Source organism: Stegastes partitus, unplaced genomic scaffold (genome assembly GCF_000690725.1).
Source record: "Stegastes partitus isolate 25-593 unplaced genomic scaffold, Stegastes_partitus-1.0.2 Scaffold854, whole genome shotgun sequence".
Lineage (NCBI taxonomy): Eukaryota > Metazoa > Chordata > Actinopteri > Pomacentridae > Stegastes > Stegastes partitus.
The window spans coordinates 182559-201588 of record NW_007578585.1 but is presented as its reverse complement, the minus strand read 5'-3'; the positions used below and the strand labels follow the sequence as shown (position 1 = coordinate 201588).

Genomic DNA, 19030 nt, shown 5'->3' with positions numbered 1-19030 from the left:
AGCAAAGAACGCAATGGGGGAAGAACAATTTCCGCTGCAGTCGATTGTGCGGTAACATCACTGGGAGGTCACAAGGTCTCAGCGCAGGCTCTAAGGGATAACCACGATCATCAGAATTAGAAACACTGGTTTACAACTAAAAGCATTACAAGTGGAAAACATATCAATGAGATTTTCCTTTTGGGGTCATTTCTGATGAGGGCCTAAGAGAACACATAGGGGGAACCCCTGAGGCTGAGTAATGACTGACTCATGTCACCAAAAGGGAAAAATGTCTGGTTGTAGACAGCACGTTCACATCACATCAAATTCTGAATCTGTTCTTGCTTTTAGGCGAAAAAAAAACATCTGTGTTTGTGTGGTATAAATGCACAAGAGCATACGCTGACCAAATGACCTTTTATCTAAATGACATGGTTTTGATATTATCAGATAATGTTAACGAAGCAATCAGAGTGATACAGCAGTGAAATTAAATCATAGTAATTTTGAAAAGCTGTTTGCTTGTCATTTAAATGATAAAAGGAACGCTTGGTAGGTATTAATTGAACATCCTAATTGTTGAAGCATAAAACATTCACACAAAACACTTAAATGTGATATTTCCACATCCATTATTATCACGTTTCAGGATCAATATGAACTTCGATTGTATCTTCGGTTATGTTATTATGTCCTCAGGCATTTCAAAGGTTTGTTTAACTAAGAGAACAAGCTCATTGTTCTGGGGATTTTGACTAAATCACACATCTTCGCCAGGTTGCTACAGAATTGTAGATTTTATGTCTCTCTATAAAGACAAAGCTTCTTATGACTATGATGCCTGTGATTAGTAAACAAGCACATACAAGAAAAAAAAAAAGACATCTTGTAAGGAAAAGTTTTCCAAATACACTTGTTTAAACCTGTCTCAATGCAATACTGTACCGATATTAAAAGGTCCTATTTGGAGTGGGGGTGCATTAACAATTTATTTTCGTTCCTCTTCTTGATTAAAATACAAAAAGTCCATAAAATACAACAAACAAACAAACAAACAAAAAAAAAAACACTGAAAATCCAGAAAATAATATCCTGGAACATCAAAATATTAAATTTTCTGAACTATTAGGCCAAGAAAAGCAGCAAAGCCTCATATGGGTTATTCAGTCTTTCTAATCATCAGGGCCTTCTGCGCTAGCATCGCTAACTTACTGGAAACATTTTATAGTAAACTATTATTATTTAAAATGGTAACTGGGAAATTTTAAAAATTCATAGATCAACTATTTTCCGAAATATAACAAACACTGAACCTGTCATTAATTGTCCCATCTTTGAGCACACTAACAACGGAAAAGATATGACGCAGGGGTCGATTAGTGATATTTTCTGAACCATATGTAGTTGCATGTCACAATAACACAAAACAAAACATGTAGAGTCATATGACAAACATGAAAAAAGTTGTTTTAGCTGAACTTTTACTGATTGAGCAGATAGGATAGGTTGCTGCAAAATAACAATGATAAGAATAAAAATGGCTAGATAGCCTAATCTAAGCAGAGTAGATATATATATATATATAAAATGTAACTAAGAAAATACCTTCTTAAAATGTGGCCATATTTTCATTTTTAAGACCCTGAATCAATGACATGATGAGAATTAACAGTGAACATTTCAGGGTTTTACCTTTAACAGTTGCTGAGATATTTTTGTAAAACATAGCCTTGAATCTTAATGTGTGAAAAGTGGGTCTACAGAAAATATTTCATCTTTAAAAAGTATTTGAAACCTCAAGCTAAAATTTCACAGTTACCTTTAGAAACATCCATATTTTATGGATATCCATATGAAATAGAATTTAAGGCAAATCAGAGATGGTCAAGCAGAAGATGATGAATGACCCATATATAAGAGCCTAGCCAACCAATATCTGGTATGTTTGTTGTTTTTTTTTTAACACACAAAAAAAACTTTGATCAACTAATCAAATCAGGTACGCAGCTGTAATTGGGACAGTAAGTAAAAGGTGAGCTGTATTGGTGCTAAATGATCTCACAGATACTTCATTTGCTGTATTAAATTGTTATATCACAATGCTGATACATACCAGTATGCACATTTTCTGGATGTATAATTTTTTTTCAAAAACTGAGAAAGGAATGTATTTTGGCTGTTTAAGACATCAACGTACTTTATCCCACTGACTGGCACTTTGTATTGTAAGGTCAAGAGTCAATATTAAATTATACAGAGAAACCCAACAAGCATAACAGTTCTCTATGATTACTAACTTTCATGTCATTTGGGAGAAAAAAAACCAAATCCCCTCTCAGCAGAACCAGGTTTAGGCAGGGTGGCGGTAACGGGGAGAAACGTGCTGTCAGTATCGTCACACTGCCAAACAGAACTATAATGAACTAGATTTTTTTTGTTGCTGAATTTTGCATTAGTGCAGGATGGGGCTCTGTTCTTTGTTCACATATTTCAATTCACACTTGTTTTAAACAAACTGCTACAGAGCACAGCTAGAAATCTTTGTTTTCCGCTACATCAGTGCATGATAGACAAAAGAAAAAAAAAATCTAATTTATGAAATGTAAATGTCACAGATTATGAGCTGGAACTAGGTTAGAACAATATCAGCAGCAGAGAAGCAGAATAACATTCTGTAAGCTAATAATTCCAGAGTCAAACCTTCAATCAGATGGTAACCAAATATAAAAACAGAGCAGTCCACATCTCAATATTAACTGCAACTGAGTAGTCTTGCCTCCTCTAGGAATAATACACACACACATTGACTTGAGTCTTACACCCCCACCACCCTCCACCAACCCACCCCGATTAGGCTGAGCCGAGAACGGTTGCTAGGCAACCATAATTCATGGACTGGCAGTAAATGTATGTTAGTATGAAAATATAAAAGTAAGGTCGAGAAAAGGAGAGAGAGAGAAAAAGTAGGACTGAAACAGACAGAGATGGAAAAATAAGACCTTCCCTTGAGGCCACTAAAATAATTATCTCCATTGTTGTACAGTTAACAGGTTAATCACAACCAAAGAGAAGAGAAAAAAAGTCTGAATTTAATTAAAAGTTATTAGAGAACACTCTATGTTTTGGTGTTTAACAGTCATTCTAATTTAGCTAAAGCCACGGTTCAAAGCTTCTCATGTCGTTTCAAACTGACACTTAATATTACAGCCGGCACATTCAATATGGAGATGGAGACAACGGGCAGAAAGACTGAAAGATCAAGAGTGGGAGGTGAGAAAGTTTCATTCTTAATAAAAATGAGAGCAATCTTTGTAACAGATACTGACACTTATACACTTCTGGCAGCACTCTGAACAGCCAGTTTCTATGGCAGTTGAAGTAACTACAAGTCTCGGGTGTAGCTTTCATTTCTTTACTGTATGACACAGTCAGCCACATCTGAATGTCACAGCTAAAAGCAAGATTTTCACTTTACTGTGAAATGAAGACTTAAAATATGAAGCAAATGTCAGATCGACCAGCTGCCATGACTGGCCTTCAAATAACACTGCCCTGGGCAAAATCCTATTTCACACAGTTAAACTGAATAAAAAATGAAAGAATACAGTTAAAATATATCCGCTGGCAGTCAGTTCAAATCTGAAGACTCGCTGAGATTCTCAATTTCCTTCTAATAAGTAAAGTCAAAGTACATTTGAGCGAGACACAAATTGAGAGTCCACCCTGAAGTGCGTCTTTTTAGTATCAAACACAAATCAGTGTGTCGTTTCCTCACTGTTGGGGAGCAGCTGCTGCTCAGCTAGACTTCACCGCAGTTTCAAAGACTTCAATGCTAAAAGGTTTTCCTTCAGTAAAATGTCCCAATCCACTCCTACAACATAATGCACTAAAGCATAATTCTGTCCATCTGTGTGCACATTAGGTTCCAGATGATCAGAGTTTTAACAAAATGTGGCTAAATGCACCGATGCTGGCAGCAGCTCAGAGCTACGGTGGCTCCAAATCTGATTTGGGCAGTCAAGACTCCAGCATCAGTAAACTTCCATGAGATTATTTCATTAAATGTTCGACAAACTGGTGTCTGATTTATAGAAAACACATTTAATGCAACTCAACAACTTTTTCTTTTAAAATAAATAAATTACGTGGACACTTGTATGAAGCATAAACCCTCCAAATGGAAACAAAAAAATACCTTTCAGTTCTGACTGTCAAACTTAGTGGAAAGAGCTACGGGTTCCCACGTGAGTGATTTACCTTCACAAAAAAGGTCAAGCGTCAGTGTTTTGCTCCTTATTGAGGTCAGCACAAAACTAAATCTTCCATCCTCCACAACTAGAAATAGTCTAAAGAACAAAAAATGACTGAGAACAGAAAATGCAGATGCAGAAAGACCAGCATACCGCATAACAGTGAGTAAACCCAAGAAAGACTGCGTGTCACTTCAGAGATCAGCAAGAGCTACCAGATACAACTCAGCTCACAGCCTCAATGAACATTTGATGACAGTCGGACAAAACTGAATGAAAAAGGACGTTAATTTTTCCAAAAAGTAAGAACCGACATGTTAAATCCATGAAGAAGCTGCTCCGCCTTTAACGAAAGGCTCAGAATTACAGTTTTATCTTCAGAAAACTGCCATCTAACAACTAAAACGTAAAACAAAATCAAAAATCTGATGAATTTTTAAAAAAAAAATATAAAAGATTGGTCTGATTTTAGTAAATACTGATTGATATAGTCTAGAAAAAAGTAAAATAATTTTTAAAAACTAAACATTTTTTTCAACATTTCTGCCTTTTTACATTTTCTCAGGTTCAAAATGTCGTCATGAAGTTTCTATTGGAGCTAAAGTCACATCAGATGCTCCTCTTTCCATTTATATCAGACAAACCGTTAAAACAGCTATTTTGCACTTTAAACTAAATGGGACTGACCCCTTAAAGAAGCATGATTACCACTGATGAAAAAGTGTTTAAAAACACATTTAACTCATCATTCAGTTTCAGTATGTGGAGACTGGAGGCTCACGGGACGCACATCCGTGTTAAACTGCAACCCTCAGCTACTCAACAGTAGTGACTGAAAACACGTGTGATTGCTCAGAGTTTTAAAAATGTTCCATGATGCTGTATGTACTCATTTGTAGTGGTTTAGCGCAGTAAAGGTCATATTTTCGGGGTGACTCTTTAGCTGTGGGGTTAGAGTGAACACCACGTGGGCGTAAATGGCTTCAAGCAGTGAGTCCAGTTCAATTCCCGGCTTTACTGCATGCCATTCTCCTGCTCGCTTTCCCTGTGTTTCTAGTCTCCTTCCACTGTAAATATCAAATAAAGGGGAAACAAACCGCAAATACAATAATAATGAAGCTGTAAATATGATTAACTATCACAAGTTAATTTTATGTAATCAACTGGTGCACTTCTAGTCATCTGTATGAATCCAACTTTTACATTTACTCCCTCCATCTTCCCTGCTGCTTATTCCTGATACATACATGCCAGGTATACACACTATGTGGATTATTTGGATCCACTCACCACAGATAGAGTGCTGGTCATTGGGCCTCCGTCCGGGCTGAACGTGCCACCATCTTGGCTCAACATCGCGCCTCCATCCTGGCCACCGGCCATGCCGGGCAGATCCATGCCCTGCAGCTGGTAGGGGTGGTGCGGAGCTGAGCTGGAGGGGGGGTCCATAGGGTGGTACGGTCCAGAAGAGGAGTCATGGGGGAGGCGCTGGGGCAACATGTGGTCTGGCAGGGTCGGGGGCGTGATGGGTGGGATGTTGAAGTCGTCGTCGCCCAAACCACCCACTTGGTATGACTGCAGTCAAAAACGAAAAAAACAAAGTTAGAGCCACCTGTTAAACTGGACGTTATCTTCCATTAGTGCATTTTTAATCATGATATGCAAAACCAAGCACACAGTGCAGTTTGCCTTCGTGACACTTCACTGATGTGGGACAAAGTCAAGTTGGGGGACGCTGACATATCATGATGGGCAACACTTAGAGCTTGGGTGGATGGGCAATGTTGCCTACAGCAGAGCGACAACTTGGGAAAAAAAATCAATAGGAATTGCATAGGGGACTATAAGAGACCCAAGTGTCATGAAACATTACTGTCAGCGTTAATAGATGGAGCAGAGTAGAAAAACCACCCATCATCGTTACCTCAGAGTGCTGAATCCAGTCTGAACTAAAGCTCTGTGTTGTGTCATGTAGTCATTCTTCCTCAGCCAGAGCTCCTATCACAGACTAATTATCACTAATGATATTCCCAGTCTTGAAAGAAAGCCTTGAGAACAAATAGTCGCTCATTCAGCAGCAGAACAATACAGTAATTTATATGTACGAGCCCATTTTGCTTGAGAGAATAGACACAGGCAGATCTTTGTGTGTAAAAATACATCAGCGCTAATCTGACATGCAAAAAGAAAAACCGGGAGCAGCTCCGTATATGATAACGAATTATTCTGAGAGCAAAGACACATGAGAGGGAGACATGAGGAGGGAAATGGAGTGAGAGAATCATGCAAGAGAAGAGTGAGAGACACAAGAGTGAAAGGAGAGAGAGAGAGGCAGTGTTAGAGAAGCCCTCTAATACTAATCTGACAGAGGAGATCTTTTATAGAGACTGACAGCCTTTTCTGCTTGGCTAGCCACACCAGTCTCTCCATCTCGTACTCTTTTGCTCTTCATCTCTTACCATCCTTCTCCTTCCACCCCTCTCTGTAGCTCTCTCCTAATCTCATCCTCGATTTCTCTTTCATCTCGCACTCTTTCATTCTCTCTCACTCTTTTCTGCTGTATCTCAAACCCACATGCAGTGGCAAGTTATAAGTTGCATGACTTGTGAGCTCAGTGATGAGTTAGGGGGTTGAGTTATGTATATACATGTATATATATAGTACATTCACTATGTAATTCGCAAGCCGGTGTGGTGAACCGCAGTTTGAGCTCAGAGTTTAAAATAAAATGTGGGAAACAGAAAAATGAAATGTGCAATAAGAAATACGTAAAATTATCAACCACTGACTGTAAACTCTTCCGTTACCCCACTTTTCGTTTGTTCATTTACTGGGATCTAATTATAATTGAGGGCAAACTGGAAAATTTTCCCACCTTCAGACGTTCTATAATTTTGTGGGCATCCCCGGGAAGGAGACCAAAAGCGACAGTACACGTAGACAGGATGTGTGCTACTTTGTGTTTCACTAATACAAATTCTCATATCCTAAAGGAACGGCTAGCATCGCTCGCCTCGTATTGGCTGCTCCTTTTGGAAACTTTGCAGTCTGAGCACACATTGCTTTCTTAAATGAATAGCAAAGTTTGAGGTGCCAGCGGCATATTTTATGATACCAGTGCACATTTTGAAGAGTACAAATGCAATGATTTCAGGCAAAGTACATGGTACATGGTGGAAGAAAAATACACGGAAAAATAGAAAGAGTATTTTATTAATCCCAAAAGGAAATTGCACTTTTGAAATCTCATTCAAAATGTTGCAGATGGTTTGAAGAATGTATGATTGTGCAGTGACGCTTTTCAATTTCTGGCATTTATTTTGATTTAACTCCACGTACACAATCTTGTTGCTGTAAATGTTCGAGAACCAACTAAAATTATATTCATCTGTGGCTCATAATGGTCCCCAACAAATGCCACTTAGCGTTCCACAAATGGTACCTATATATAGGAGTAAAACAAACCAGTGGCCAGCTGTTTTAGGAAATTACTGAGCCTTACAGAGAGCCATTTTAAAAGATTTATGTCTTGCATAGGAACCAAAGGGCCTGGAGCATTTTTTTGTGAGATTTGTTGGAAATAAGAAAAGTGCTGAATAACGATGGCCTTTTTTAGGTACACACAATCCTACAACGAATCACAACCAAAGAGAACTAAGATGTTGAAGGACGAGTCCAGCCATTTATTATTTAACCTCTAAAAGCCACGGAAAATGTCCTGAATTTTAGTCTCTAATATAGGTCAGCTCCAAAAACACTGGAGTCTTCACTTCCTACAAGCAGCTCAAAAGCATCTTTTGTGTTCTCTGAGACTATCAAATTAACTTTGACAAGTAACAACAGTGTTGTTCCCCTTTAATTATAGTTAAGAGATCAACAGCAGACACTGGTTATAGACATTTAACTTTAGTTTCTAATTTAAAAGATGCGTCATGCATTTTCACTGTTGTCCTCATCCAAAGTGCTTCTGCAGCAAGTGAAACTAAATGATTGCAACGTATTCAGTGCTTCCCAGCTTGTATATATACTGTATAGACTCACTATAGTGAATCTTAACTGTCATCTTTAGCATTCAGATGGTATATCCTTATGAGGATTGTGATCTAGTAGATATTCTGGACTAGCAGTTCTGTAATCAGACTGAAAAACCTTTTTTAATGTGTCTTTGATGCACTTATATTCGGGTCAGTCCATCTCAGGTCATCAAATTTTTAGAACTATTTCTGCTCGACCGTCTCTGATTTGCCTGAAAATTTTATAGCATAAAATTTGGATATTTATAAAGATATTTGTACAATTTTGGCTTGGTATATTAAATACTTTTTTCACATTTAAAGAAACTACCCGTTGACCAACTTTTAGCACATTTTTTGGACACTAAAATAGGCGACTGTGTTTGAACAACATTGTCAGAGTAATGGCACATGGCACAGCTTGTCTAACCTGCTCAACTGGTTATGAGAGTTCAATAACCAATTTTTTTTTACGTTTGTGATTTCATATTTAAATTATTCTATCCACTTCGTTTTCGATTAGTGTGACATGCAACTACACATGATTCAGAAAAATATCACTACTTGACTTCTGCATTATAATTTTTTTGTTAATGTGTGCTCAAAGATTTTATGACAGCTTGATGTATTTTTTTCATATTTCAACTCACTCATATAATAAATTTATTTTGATTTACTTGTTCAAGATAGCGGATTCAAGATCAATGACATGATGAGAGATAACACTGAAAACGTCAGGCTTTTATATTTAACAGTTCCAGAGATATTGTCACCCAAACATCCTTCAATTTCAATGTGTCAAAAAATGTGCAGGAAGTTGGTTGAGGGCATTTTTTTAAAAAAATTAAATAATCTGGAGAGTACCTGATACATAAATCTAAAATTACACAGATGCCATTCTATACATTCATAGTTTATGATAAAAAGTTTCAACCAGAGATGGCTGAGCAGGCCTGTGATTATGGCCAAGTGCTATTCAAATGGCACAAATGTATTATGACTACATTGTAGTGCACATCACAAAATGTCAGGTGTAAATGGAGCAGCTATGTCATCACAATGTGTATTTTGTTTCACCAGTTTCTTACAGACACGCACATGAGGTGGCAGCCAGCCAGTGTGTCAGTGCACGTCCATCAAAATGTTCATCATGCACACGCTTTGTGAGTAGGTTTAATTTAGATTTTATTGTTTAATCTGCAACGCAAAATGCTTTCTGCAAGGAAGTTTGACCAACTCGATGCGTTTCTGAGCCTGGACGTCTTGTCGCGTGTAACCAAAATCGTTCTTACTGCACTGTGTTTATCAGGTCCTGACAAACCAACATGTCCAGCAGTCTGCTTCATGGTCTCACTCTTAGAAACAGTGTCCTGCTGGAGCTCAGAGCTCTGCATAAATTATTCTGCCTGTCTGTTGTCTGTCTGCCTCTCTTTCACTCTCCCTCCCTCTCCCACTCTATCATTTCTTCAACTTCTGCATAAATTACTCCTCTCTCTCTCTCTCTGCTCTTCCATTCATCTCAGTACAATAGCCAGTTCCTTGTGCACTGGGAGCTTCGAGAAAGACTCAGGATTAAGTCCTTTCACACATGTTGTGTTCACATTACAAATGCAAAACTCCATGTTCATTTCATACAATATGAAAAAGATGAGTAATGTGTGACTACGGCCATCTCTTACAGAAGACTAAATGTATACGTTATGGGTATCTGACTGATGAAAGGCACTAATGGTCATTAAAGTAGACTCACTCAGAATTGTCCAAAATCTAAATATTTCTGTCTGTATTTTATAAAATGGTGCATTTTGTGAGGATATTTATGTGCATAATTTAAGTTACTCTTTAAACACAATTTCTTACCTGCATGCACAATTCCATTTTATTTGTACAATCATATATTTTGGAAAATCTAGGCCTTTTACCCTACAAGCTGTGTGCATATGTGCTTGTTAGACTGAGTTAACCTGAGTGATACTGAGTAAAACTGGTCCACTTCAACACTGTGTTGCAAATCTTCTTTCCCTATTTGTAAGTATGGTTCCTCTTCCAGGTAACTGACATTTTAAATGGACTGCGTTAATTACCCTGAAGAGTATGACACAAATTACTGTAAAAGGTCAACATTTAAACACACACTCACACAGAAGGTACAGTATGTGTTTTATGAGTGCCTCTCTGTCTGTTTTCTCTCCTTGTAATGTCTAGAAAGATGGTGCATGCTTGTGTTGGAGACAAAGAGACAGACATAGACAAAAAAAGAGAGGGAAAAAAAACTGCAAAAGATTTTCTTAATTGCATGCAAGATTGTGTGAAAACACGTCCATAGATGTGAGAGTATGTGCGTGTATGTAAGTGTGGATCAGAGTCGGGAGATTCCCTCCAACCATCCTCGTACCCCCACATATCACCTACTCACACAGAGAATATGTAATTCACTGATACTTGAAAGTTTCCATCCTGCATTAGACAAATCAATCCAGACACCATGTAGAAAAAACAGAAATGTGTTGTGCTGATGAGTTTTTACATGAATTCACTTGAAAATATAAATCTTAAAATAAAATGTAACAAACAGTAAACTGACGATGAAAAACAAAGCTCTAAAGCTTTTTCAATCCAGTGTTTGTTGTGTACATGAAAGAGAGGCAAAACCGTAGGTCAAGGTCAAAGCTTCTAATAATAAACAACAAACCTCTTTCATATGATACAGGGCTCAATTGTCATGACAGCACATCAAAGCAAAATAGCGTTTAGAAGAGATGTACAGAGATTTTTTGGCGCTAACGCACCCATTTAGTATTTTGGTGATCAAGCAGCGCAGCACATATCTAATGTGAATGGCAGCTGTTTGATAGCTGTGTACAGGTTCATGGTATAACAACAACAGACGTCACTTTGCAGACGTGTACAAACTCACGGAACTAGCTCGTACCACCCTCGCAAATGTACTCAGAGATGTTCCACAAGAGGCAGCAGAACTGCAGATGCAAACATAAGTGGCTTTCAGACATGCAGTGTTTTCTATGAATCTGACAGATTCTGAAAGTGTCGACTTGATGACTGAATGAGCGCCTTGGTCACACTTCTGTTGAAGTAAAATAAAAAATATTTCCATGATTTTGGATCACAAACTGTCTTTTGCACTCTCTGTAATGTATATTGATGCTACATTGTGACGAAAACATTTTCCAAATCACTTTACACAATTTGAAACGCCCTTATTGTGACTGTATGCAGTTCAGACTTGTGTTGTGTTAAGTGCTGTGATAAGTAAACGTTACTGGGTCTGACCTGTAAAACTGAAGACTTTTGTGCAAACGTGACCAGGGTGCTCATTCAGACATTGGCCGACACATTCAGTTGTTGTCTGATTAACAAAACGGTGTGCATGTCTAAAACTTTCCTTTCCTATAGGTGGTGCTGTTTTTACTGGAGCTGCAGGTCTATAGCTGCTGTTGAGACTGCTGCACTGGAATGAGTGGAGATCATTTGTGAAAATGCATGAATTGTGATAAAATCATTTGGAAGCCTGGTTGTGTGTGTGTGTGTGTGTGTGTGTGTGTGTGTGTGTGTGTGTATTCACCCAGGGCAGGCGGTGTGTGTCGGCCATGTGTGCGTCCCTCCTCCAGTGCTGTGAGGGTGGGTTGGGTGGCGTCACCTTGCTGAGAGGGTGAGGGGGCTGTGGCACACGAAACTGTGGGAAGAATCACAAAGACAAACAGAGATTCAAATTGGCCCAGAGGCCACGAAGAAGTCAAAGGTCAAATAAAAAGGTCAGGAAGAGGAGCAAGGACAAAGCAAGAGGGCACGAAGGAAAGAGAGTAGGAGAGGGAATTTCTCCACAAGGCTTCACTCACACAGAGAGACACAGTCTACCACACACAGGTCAAAGTGAAGTTTTATCTTTATGGATGGGTTATATAGCTCTTACTTCAACACCAACAGCCACAACTTAACTGAGGTGAGAGAAGAAAAAAAGGAGAGAGAAATAAAATAGGAGCCAGAGTGCTATTTAGAGAAAGACAGAGAGAGAGAGGGGCTGTAAATAAATTGCTTGTTCGTTTCCTTCGCAGCTAATCCCTGATAAGAAAAGGTTACATTGAGCGCTGGACAGCTGCAATGAGGAAAGAAAGACAAACATATAAAAACATTGACACGCTGCCACAAACAGCCCAGTCAGTTTGAGCAAGACTAATGAGTAAGTGCAGCGATCGCCATGTTCTTTCTTAACACCATCATGCTGCACTTTTATTCATTTCTTTCACACCTGGCAGCCACCACAGGCACTGAGTGGCTCTATAAATCTGGCCAGACATTATACTCATTTAAGGAAACAGCCTGACATTTTAAGGTGGAGTTGTGTATGCTTCCTTAATGAGAGTTAAACAAGAACACGGATAACTCTCACATATCTGTCTGTAAATATAAAGCTGAAGCCAGACAGCTCTGTAATGACAACTACTTCTGTTGGAAAATATATTATCCTAGAAACCATTGGAATACACAATTTTAAGACATTTTTTGGCCACGAATATAATTGAATGACATAAGAATTCAAATGCAGCTTTCCAAAGCGCAATGAACTTTTAATTCTTGAGAATATTCAGACACTGAAATCAGAGTGTGAAAAAAATACATTCAAATATCTAAAGTAAATGAAACACAAGTAAAATAAAGCCACACAACTAAAACAGCCTCTTTGGCTGTGGTTACAAAAACTGCACCAAAATAAATACGAAACATTTGGCACAGAGGTATACAGCAATATTTATTCTGGAACTGCCGAGACAGTTTCTCACTAATGAGAACATTTGCAAACAAAGAGTGCAAAGTTACAACATATTAGCTGTAACACCTATTACCATTAGGTAACACGTTATCTTCACATCACCTGGTTGCTCTGTGTGTTTGTTTATGGAGGAGCTGTCTGAGCCCTGCCCACGGTGACGGCTAAATGTGTCTCAGTATATTTTTTCTCTGCTCACTTTGTTTTGGTGCTGTGAAAAAACACTTAAGCGCTGTTTCCAAATATTATCGTTGCTAAAGTACAAGTCCCTCTCAATTATTCCTTGGAGCTTTAACAGAACGCAACAGGACTTCTGTTTTTAGAATTTTGAAGACGTTTAAAAACCTAAGCAAGAAGTCCTTTTGCTGCCTATTGAATCTCCTAGTATTACCACAACCTGGGTGACAGAGCATCTACACAGACCTATTGTTTAATGGGGCATCATGGTGGCTAAAATGGTCACAATATTAAGTAAAAAAAAAAAAAAAACATGCATGTTAACACAACACAAGACAAGTCGATAGCAACATGACAGGCCTGGAGCCAGCAGCTGATTAGTTAAGCATAAAGACTGGAAACAGGGAGAAACAGCAAGTCTGTTTCTGTCCTGGCAACCAGGGGAGGTTCCAGGAAATCACTGTTCTCTTCCAAGAAATAGTCCAGCTGGTGATTCCCAATAAAACCACAACTTACTGTTGTCCACTTTATTCCACAGCTTAAACAAGTGATAAAGATCTTCTAAATCAGAGAAAGATACTGATTTTCTTGTTGGTGCTTGTTTATTTCCGGATAATGCAGACATTTTGATTCCCACATGAAGAATCTGAGTGATGCTCCAACATTTCCTTTGTCTAGTGAAGGTGGCATTGTTATCAACATTAGAATTTAAACCAATGCACCGCTGTCTCAAAGTGTAGCACCACAGAACCACTAGCATGGTCACTCTTTACTATCAGCATATTTTTATTTATTTATTATTTAATCAGGCCATTTTGTTTCAATAAAATTTTTGTGGAATTATCCATTGGCAAAGTCAGGAGTTCAATGTATGAACTCAGTGTTGGTCCCCAAGTTGTGACCAACTGAACCATCTGATGTGAGCATAGAAGCTGTTTGAATTAAGTTTTGTACAAGCCTGAATGTTAAAATAATCAGAATTGTACAACATGGAGTATCACATTTGTCAATCACTGATTTTAAATAAGCAACCATTCAGTTTAAAACTTACAGTGTGAGTATTAAAGAACGTATTTTGTAGTGTTTCAGTGTTTTCACTGGAGAGTCCCACAGTCTGTCTGTAAGGGGAAAAGGATTTTCCACAGCACACCATGCCGACTTAACACAGGAGCACACTGTCTGATGTGGCTGTGAAACCAGGTCTCCAGACTTTTAAACTACAAACCTGCACAGGTATTACTCCACTGAACCTTTCTGCCTCACAAAGTAGTGATTGCCATTCTGTCTTTTTTTTTTTTTTAAACACAGCAACATCACTGTTACTGTTAACAATTCAAAAAATGACAAGGATGAGGGTCAGACTGGACTGAAATTGGTCACATTCATCACAACAACCTCTGACTTTATGGAAGCCATGGTGCTTCAATAATAAAGCCATAAATTCTAATTCCACACACCACTCCCCATCTTCTTAGGGCACAACACTATGAATAAAACATCAAATCATACATTTCTTTACCACACAATATTCTCTATATTGTACTCTATGAATAATGTATAGTAGTGCATCTTATTAATATGGGCTTTGCTTGGTGCTGAGGTAACTCTGTGCTAACAAATACATCTTACTCTCTAGAGGCTTTCCTAGGCCCCTGGAAACTACATTCTGAATGCAGTTACACCCACAGCCATATAAAAACAGTGTTTGCTGCATAGTGCTGTTCCAGGGCTGTTGCTAAGTAATCTAATAACAGCTGATCTTTACTATGTTGGTCATTGCACTGAGGTGACATAACAGGGCAGCTGTTCATACACCGTCAACTACTCTTAAACCTAGATCTCACTTTATGCATTGACTGCAATGTTCTCTCATGGAAATTTCCATCCATCTCCCATGACCAGTCCATTACCATGTATTTTATATTGAACTGAAACACAATCCAGGGAAGCAAATAACGATTATTTTGATGATCATTAAATCTGTAAATAATTTTTTAAAATTAATTAGTTACAAAATGTCAAGAAAAGCCAGTTATTATTTGCCATATCTAAAAATGACTTCAAATTCTTTTGTTAAACCAGCTGTCCAAACCTCAATGATTTTCAGTTAATCATCATAAAAGACAAAGAAAACAATCTGTACATTTTAAAAGCAGTGCCTATACCGAACACTAGGCCAGTATTTTTGCTGGAAAGACGAATTAAAGGTTCATCAATTACTGAAATAGTTGCCATGCATTTTTCTGTAGTGTGACTACTTGATAAATTGACTAAACACTTCATCTCAAATGCAAAATGTGATCATGACGTTAGACTATTTAGTGTAAGTGGCATTCTCAAAAATGGAATGACAACAATAGTTCATGAGGTGAATATTTAAGTAAATCAAATGATTATGTGCTACCAAATGACAGACACGAGTAATTTCATCTATGCTTTAGAAGTAAATAATTGATTGCGAGAAACATTAGTTTCTAGAGGATATTAATTTTATGTAGCCTAAAGGAGCTCCTTTTATAGTCTGTGTATTGTATTCGCACATACAGTAGTGCTCAACAATCACACAAAGTACTTCTAGAGCTCCCTGTTTGTATAAGAAAAGAGAGAGCTTAGAGATAGAAATTCATTTTAATGCTTTAGGTGCCTCGGGTTGGGTGCAGTAAGTGATATTGATTTGTACAACAGGATGGGGAGGAAGTTTGTTTGATCTAACTGGAAATAACTGAAACGACTGAAATAGCCAAAGGTGAGCTCAAAGACACAACAGGGCACGATCAAATGATTATTAACAAAAATCTGATGCTACATAACATCATTAATGTATGACAACGTGAACCAACTTGAATATGTGGAATCATGGAAGTGCAGCTGCCTAGCCCAGATAAGCAGGGCTCTTGACCAGAGTTTTAATAAACACAACGCAAGACTCTGACGTCTATGATTTTGGAATTACAGGTAGTTATCATTTTTAACTTTCTATTGACAAGTGATACAACATGGTTTGTCTCTTTGGTTGTCAGAGTCCTGCAGTAATTAATACCCAACCAGTCCCTCACTGTGGTTCAGTTTGCCTCTCTTCTGCTCCAGCTGAATTGCAACACATGCACTCATGAATTTGCACATTCTGACTCATTTACATGCCTTTAACGAAACCAAGAAGGAAAAGTAGTAAATTATAGAACATAAAAACTTTTTACATGCATAATTTATAATCAAATTAAGCCACTCATTGCACATTTTGTGCACACCTGCCATATGTTTGGTTATGTTGGCAAAGACTGTTTCAAACATATGTAAATGTGTGTCATCGCTTCCTCGCATTGCACAAAAGTGGATCCAAAAATTAAATGCCAAAAATGTGCAGAAATGTCTGCTGCCATTCATAATCACAGTCTATGCAGTACCAGAGGTGGTGATGTGATGTTAAGGTCCCACCTTCTGCACTGGCCTGAGGTCATTAAGCATCGACTTTTTCATGGTGCCCCTTGTCTATCTAAACCCCCACAATGCTCTCTGCTTGCCAGCACAGAAGTGTTTGCATCTACTGGTTGTTACAGTATTTAATAATAAGAGGCTCCACCTAACGGTACAACAAGGTATTAAAGCTAATCCACAATATTTTTAATTGTGTATTATTTAGGACAGTGGTATCAGATCGAGACTCAGTATTGGCAGATACGAAATAGCACATGTCTTGGATTGAATTGCAGGCAAATAAACTTGGAGCTGGCCATGCCTACCTCAACCTTTGCGTAGGCCAGCTGTCACAATCCTGACCGTCTTGTACAGTTGTGGCCACTTGCTTATCATTTTTGGGATAAAAACGATTAGTAGCTGATAGTGTTCTAGCTAACTCCATATCAGCTGCTTTTTACCACCACAATGGAAGTAGTGTTTTCATTGCTATTTGTTTCTTTGCCTCTTGTTACTTTGCTCAATACATTTTGCTGCAGACATACATCACTTTATTACTGCAAAATATGGTATTACTTTTGGTCTATGCTCACAATAGTCACTATTGCGCAGATTCCAGCTCAAATGCGACAAAAAAGCTACAGCTACAAAAGAAAAAATAAATAAAAAAAGAAGCCACCAGGGCGTAATTTCTGAGGGGCTGTCAGTCCATCCGTCCTTACATATAGTGTAGGGCTTCACATTTGGGCTACGTATTACTAAATGAGACAGAACATCCAAGGTTACTGCTGAAACACTTTCACAAGTAATTCAGAAGATAGTTCAATGTAATCTGAACCGAGGAAATGTCAAAGAAACAACTTCACAGGGTACACTGTGTCTCAAACACACAAAGAAACCCACACACACATCCACACAACCTCATAAACACTAACCTGACTGGTTGAAGCGAAGTCAAGGCCTGCTTCTGGCATACCCAGGAACATGGTGTCCCCATCCAGCTGGAGAGAACAAAGAGCAAGCACAACAATGTCAACAAACTATAATCAAACACAGCAAACACACAGCAGCCAGCAAGGAGACAATAAGTGGAGATGGAGGTAACAGATTACTGGCCAGCAGCCAGTCCACTATCTGTCTGCCATCTTCTTCAGACACTGAAAATCCTACTAGCAGCCAGAGTAAGAGGGTCATAAATAGACTTCAATTGACTTATTGTCTATGTCCGTCAAATAGACTCTGACTCAGGTTATTTTATAGTTGCTGTCCATAAGCCAAATACAGGTTTACAGTACTCGTAGAAACACAGCTGCCAGCATGCATTGATGTTTAAGTTATTTTTTGCTCAAGCCTTTTTGTTGGCCACAGAACATACGTTATACTGACAGTATACCGAAAATACAAACAGGTAAAACGCAAAAAGAGAAAAAGATGATGTAAAGACAATAATAAAGAAAGAAAGGAATACAAGAGGCAACACTATATACACACAGATACTACCTTTGGAACAATAAAATCTTACATACCGGTCCCATTCTGTGTTACAATCTATGTAATACTCTATAATACCGGTACAGACCATACACCATTACAATAAATATTATATTAGTGCGCAATTCTGTCTATTAGTATGCAGTATGGCCTTTTACTTCCTTATTTCTCTGGCGTATCTGCACTGCACTTCCTCCTGTCTTTCTTTCTCATTAGCTTTTATTTGTCCTCCACTACAGACAGCAGTAAAGAACAAAGTTTCAATGTCACTGGTAACCACTAGACATTGACTTCAAGACATGTGGTCAGTGCTGGCAGCTTCTGATATGCTGAAAGTCATGTTTTGTCCTCGGTTACATTATGTACAGCCAAGAAAAACATTTTAGTCAGTTACTAATTATTAAATAAACAATGCATCACAGTATTTTAAACATGCTGTATAATCTTGGAGTATAAACCACAGATCGTTTCAGTGTTTTTATCTCTTGCAGGTTTGTTGTCACATATATAAAATGAGAAAAACCACAGCGTGTTACTAGCGCCATTATCTCCCTTGATGAAACATCTCGGTAAGCACAGCACTACAAAGCACACAACACAGAATTTTTCGAGAACAATCAATTACTTTGCTATGTTGACAAAGGCTAATGTGAGTTGCGGCCTCATGTTTGCATTTCTACAACAATATTGAGCTCATCATAACAACCCAACTCCAGTCCAAACTGTTGTGTCCTCTCCAGGTGACTTCCTGAGTGACTCACAGAGAACAATAGTGGACCTCGCGTAGCAGGAAACAGACATCCCATGAGGATGGACAACTTTAAAGCAATGCTGAAACGGTTGCTGAATTAACTGTCACATGAGAAAGACATCACTTTGGGATGTGACAACTGGTGCTGAGCATTTGGAGGGTTTAT

At 38.3% G+C, this 19030-nt stretch overlaps 1 protein-coding gene across 2 annotated transcripts in view; it reads right to left on the bottom strand.

Annotated features, from left to right (window-relative positions):
- tox (thymocyte selection-associated high mobility group box) overlaps window positions 1-19030 on the bottom strand; it is a 56289-nt gene that overhangs the window by 19646 nt on the left and 17613 nt on the right. For both annotated transcript variants that reach the window (XM_008293043.1, XM_008293044.1), the window contains exons 2-4: window positions 17558-17623; window positions 11829-11939; window positions 5523-5807 (exon numbers count right to left, since the gene is read on the bottom strand). In XM_008293043.1, the coding sequence (XP_008291265.1) occupies window positions 5523-5807; window positions 11829-11939; window positions 17558-17623 (462 nt within the window). The remainder of the gene's footprint in view (window positions 1-5522; window positions 5808-11828; window positions 11940-17557; window positions 17624-19030) is intronic.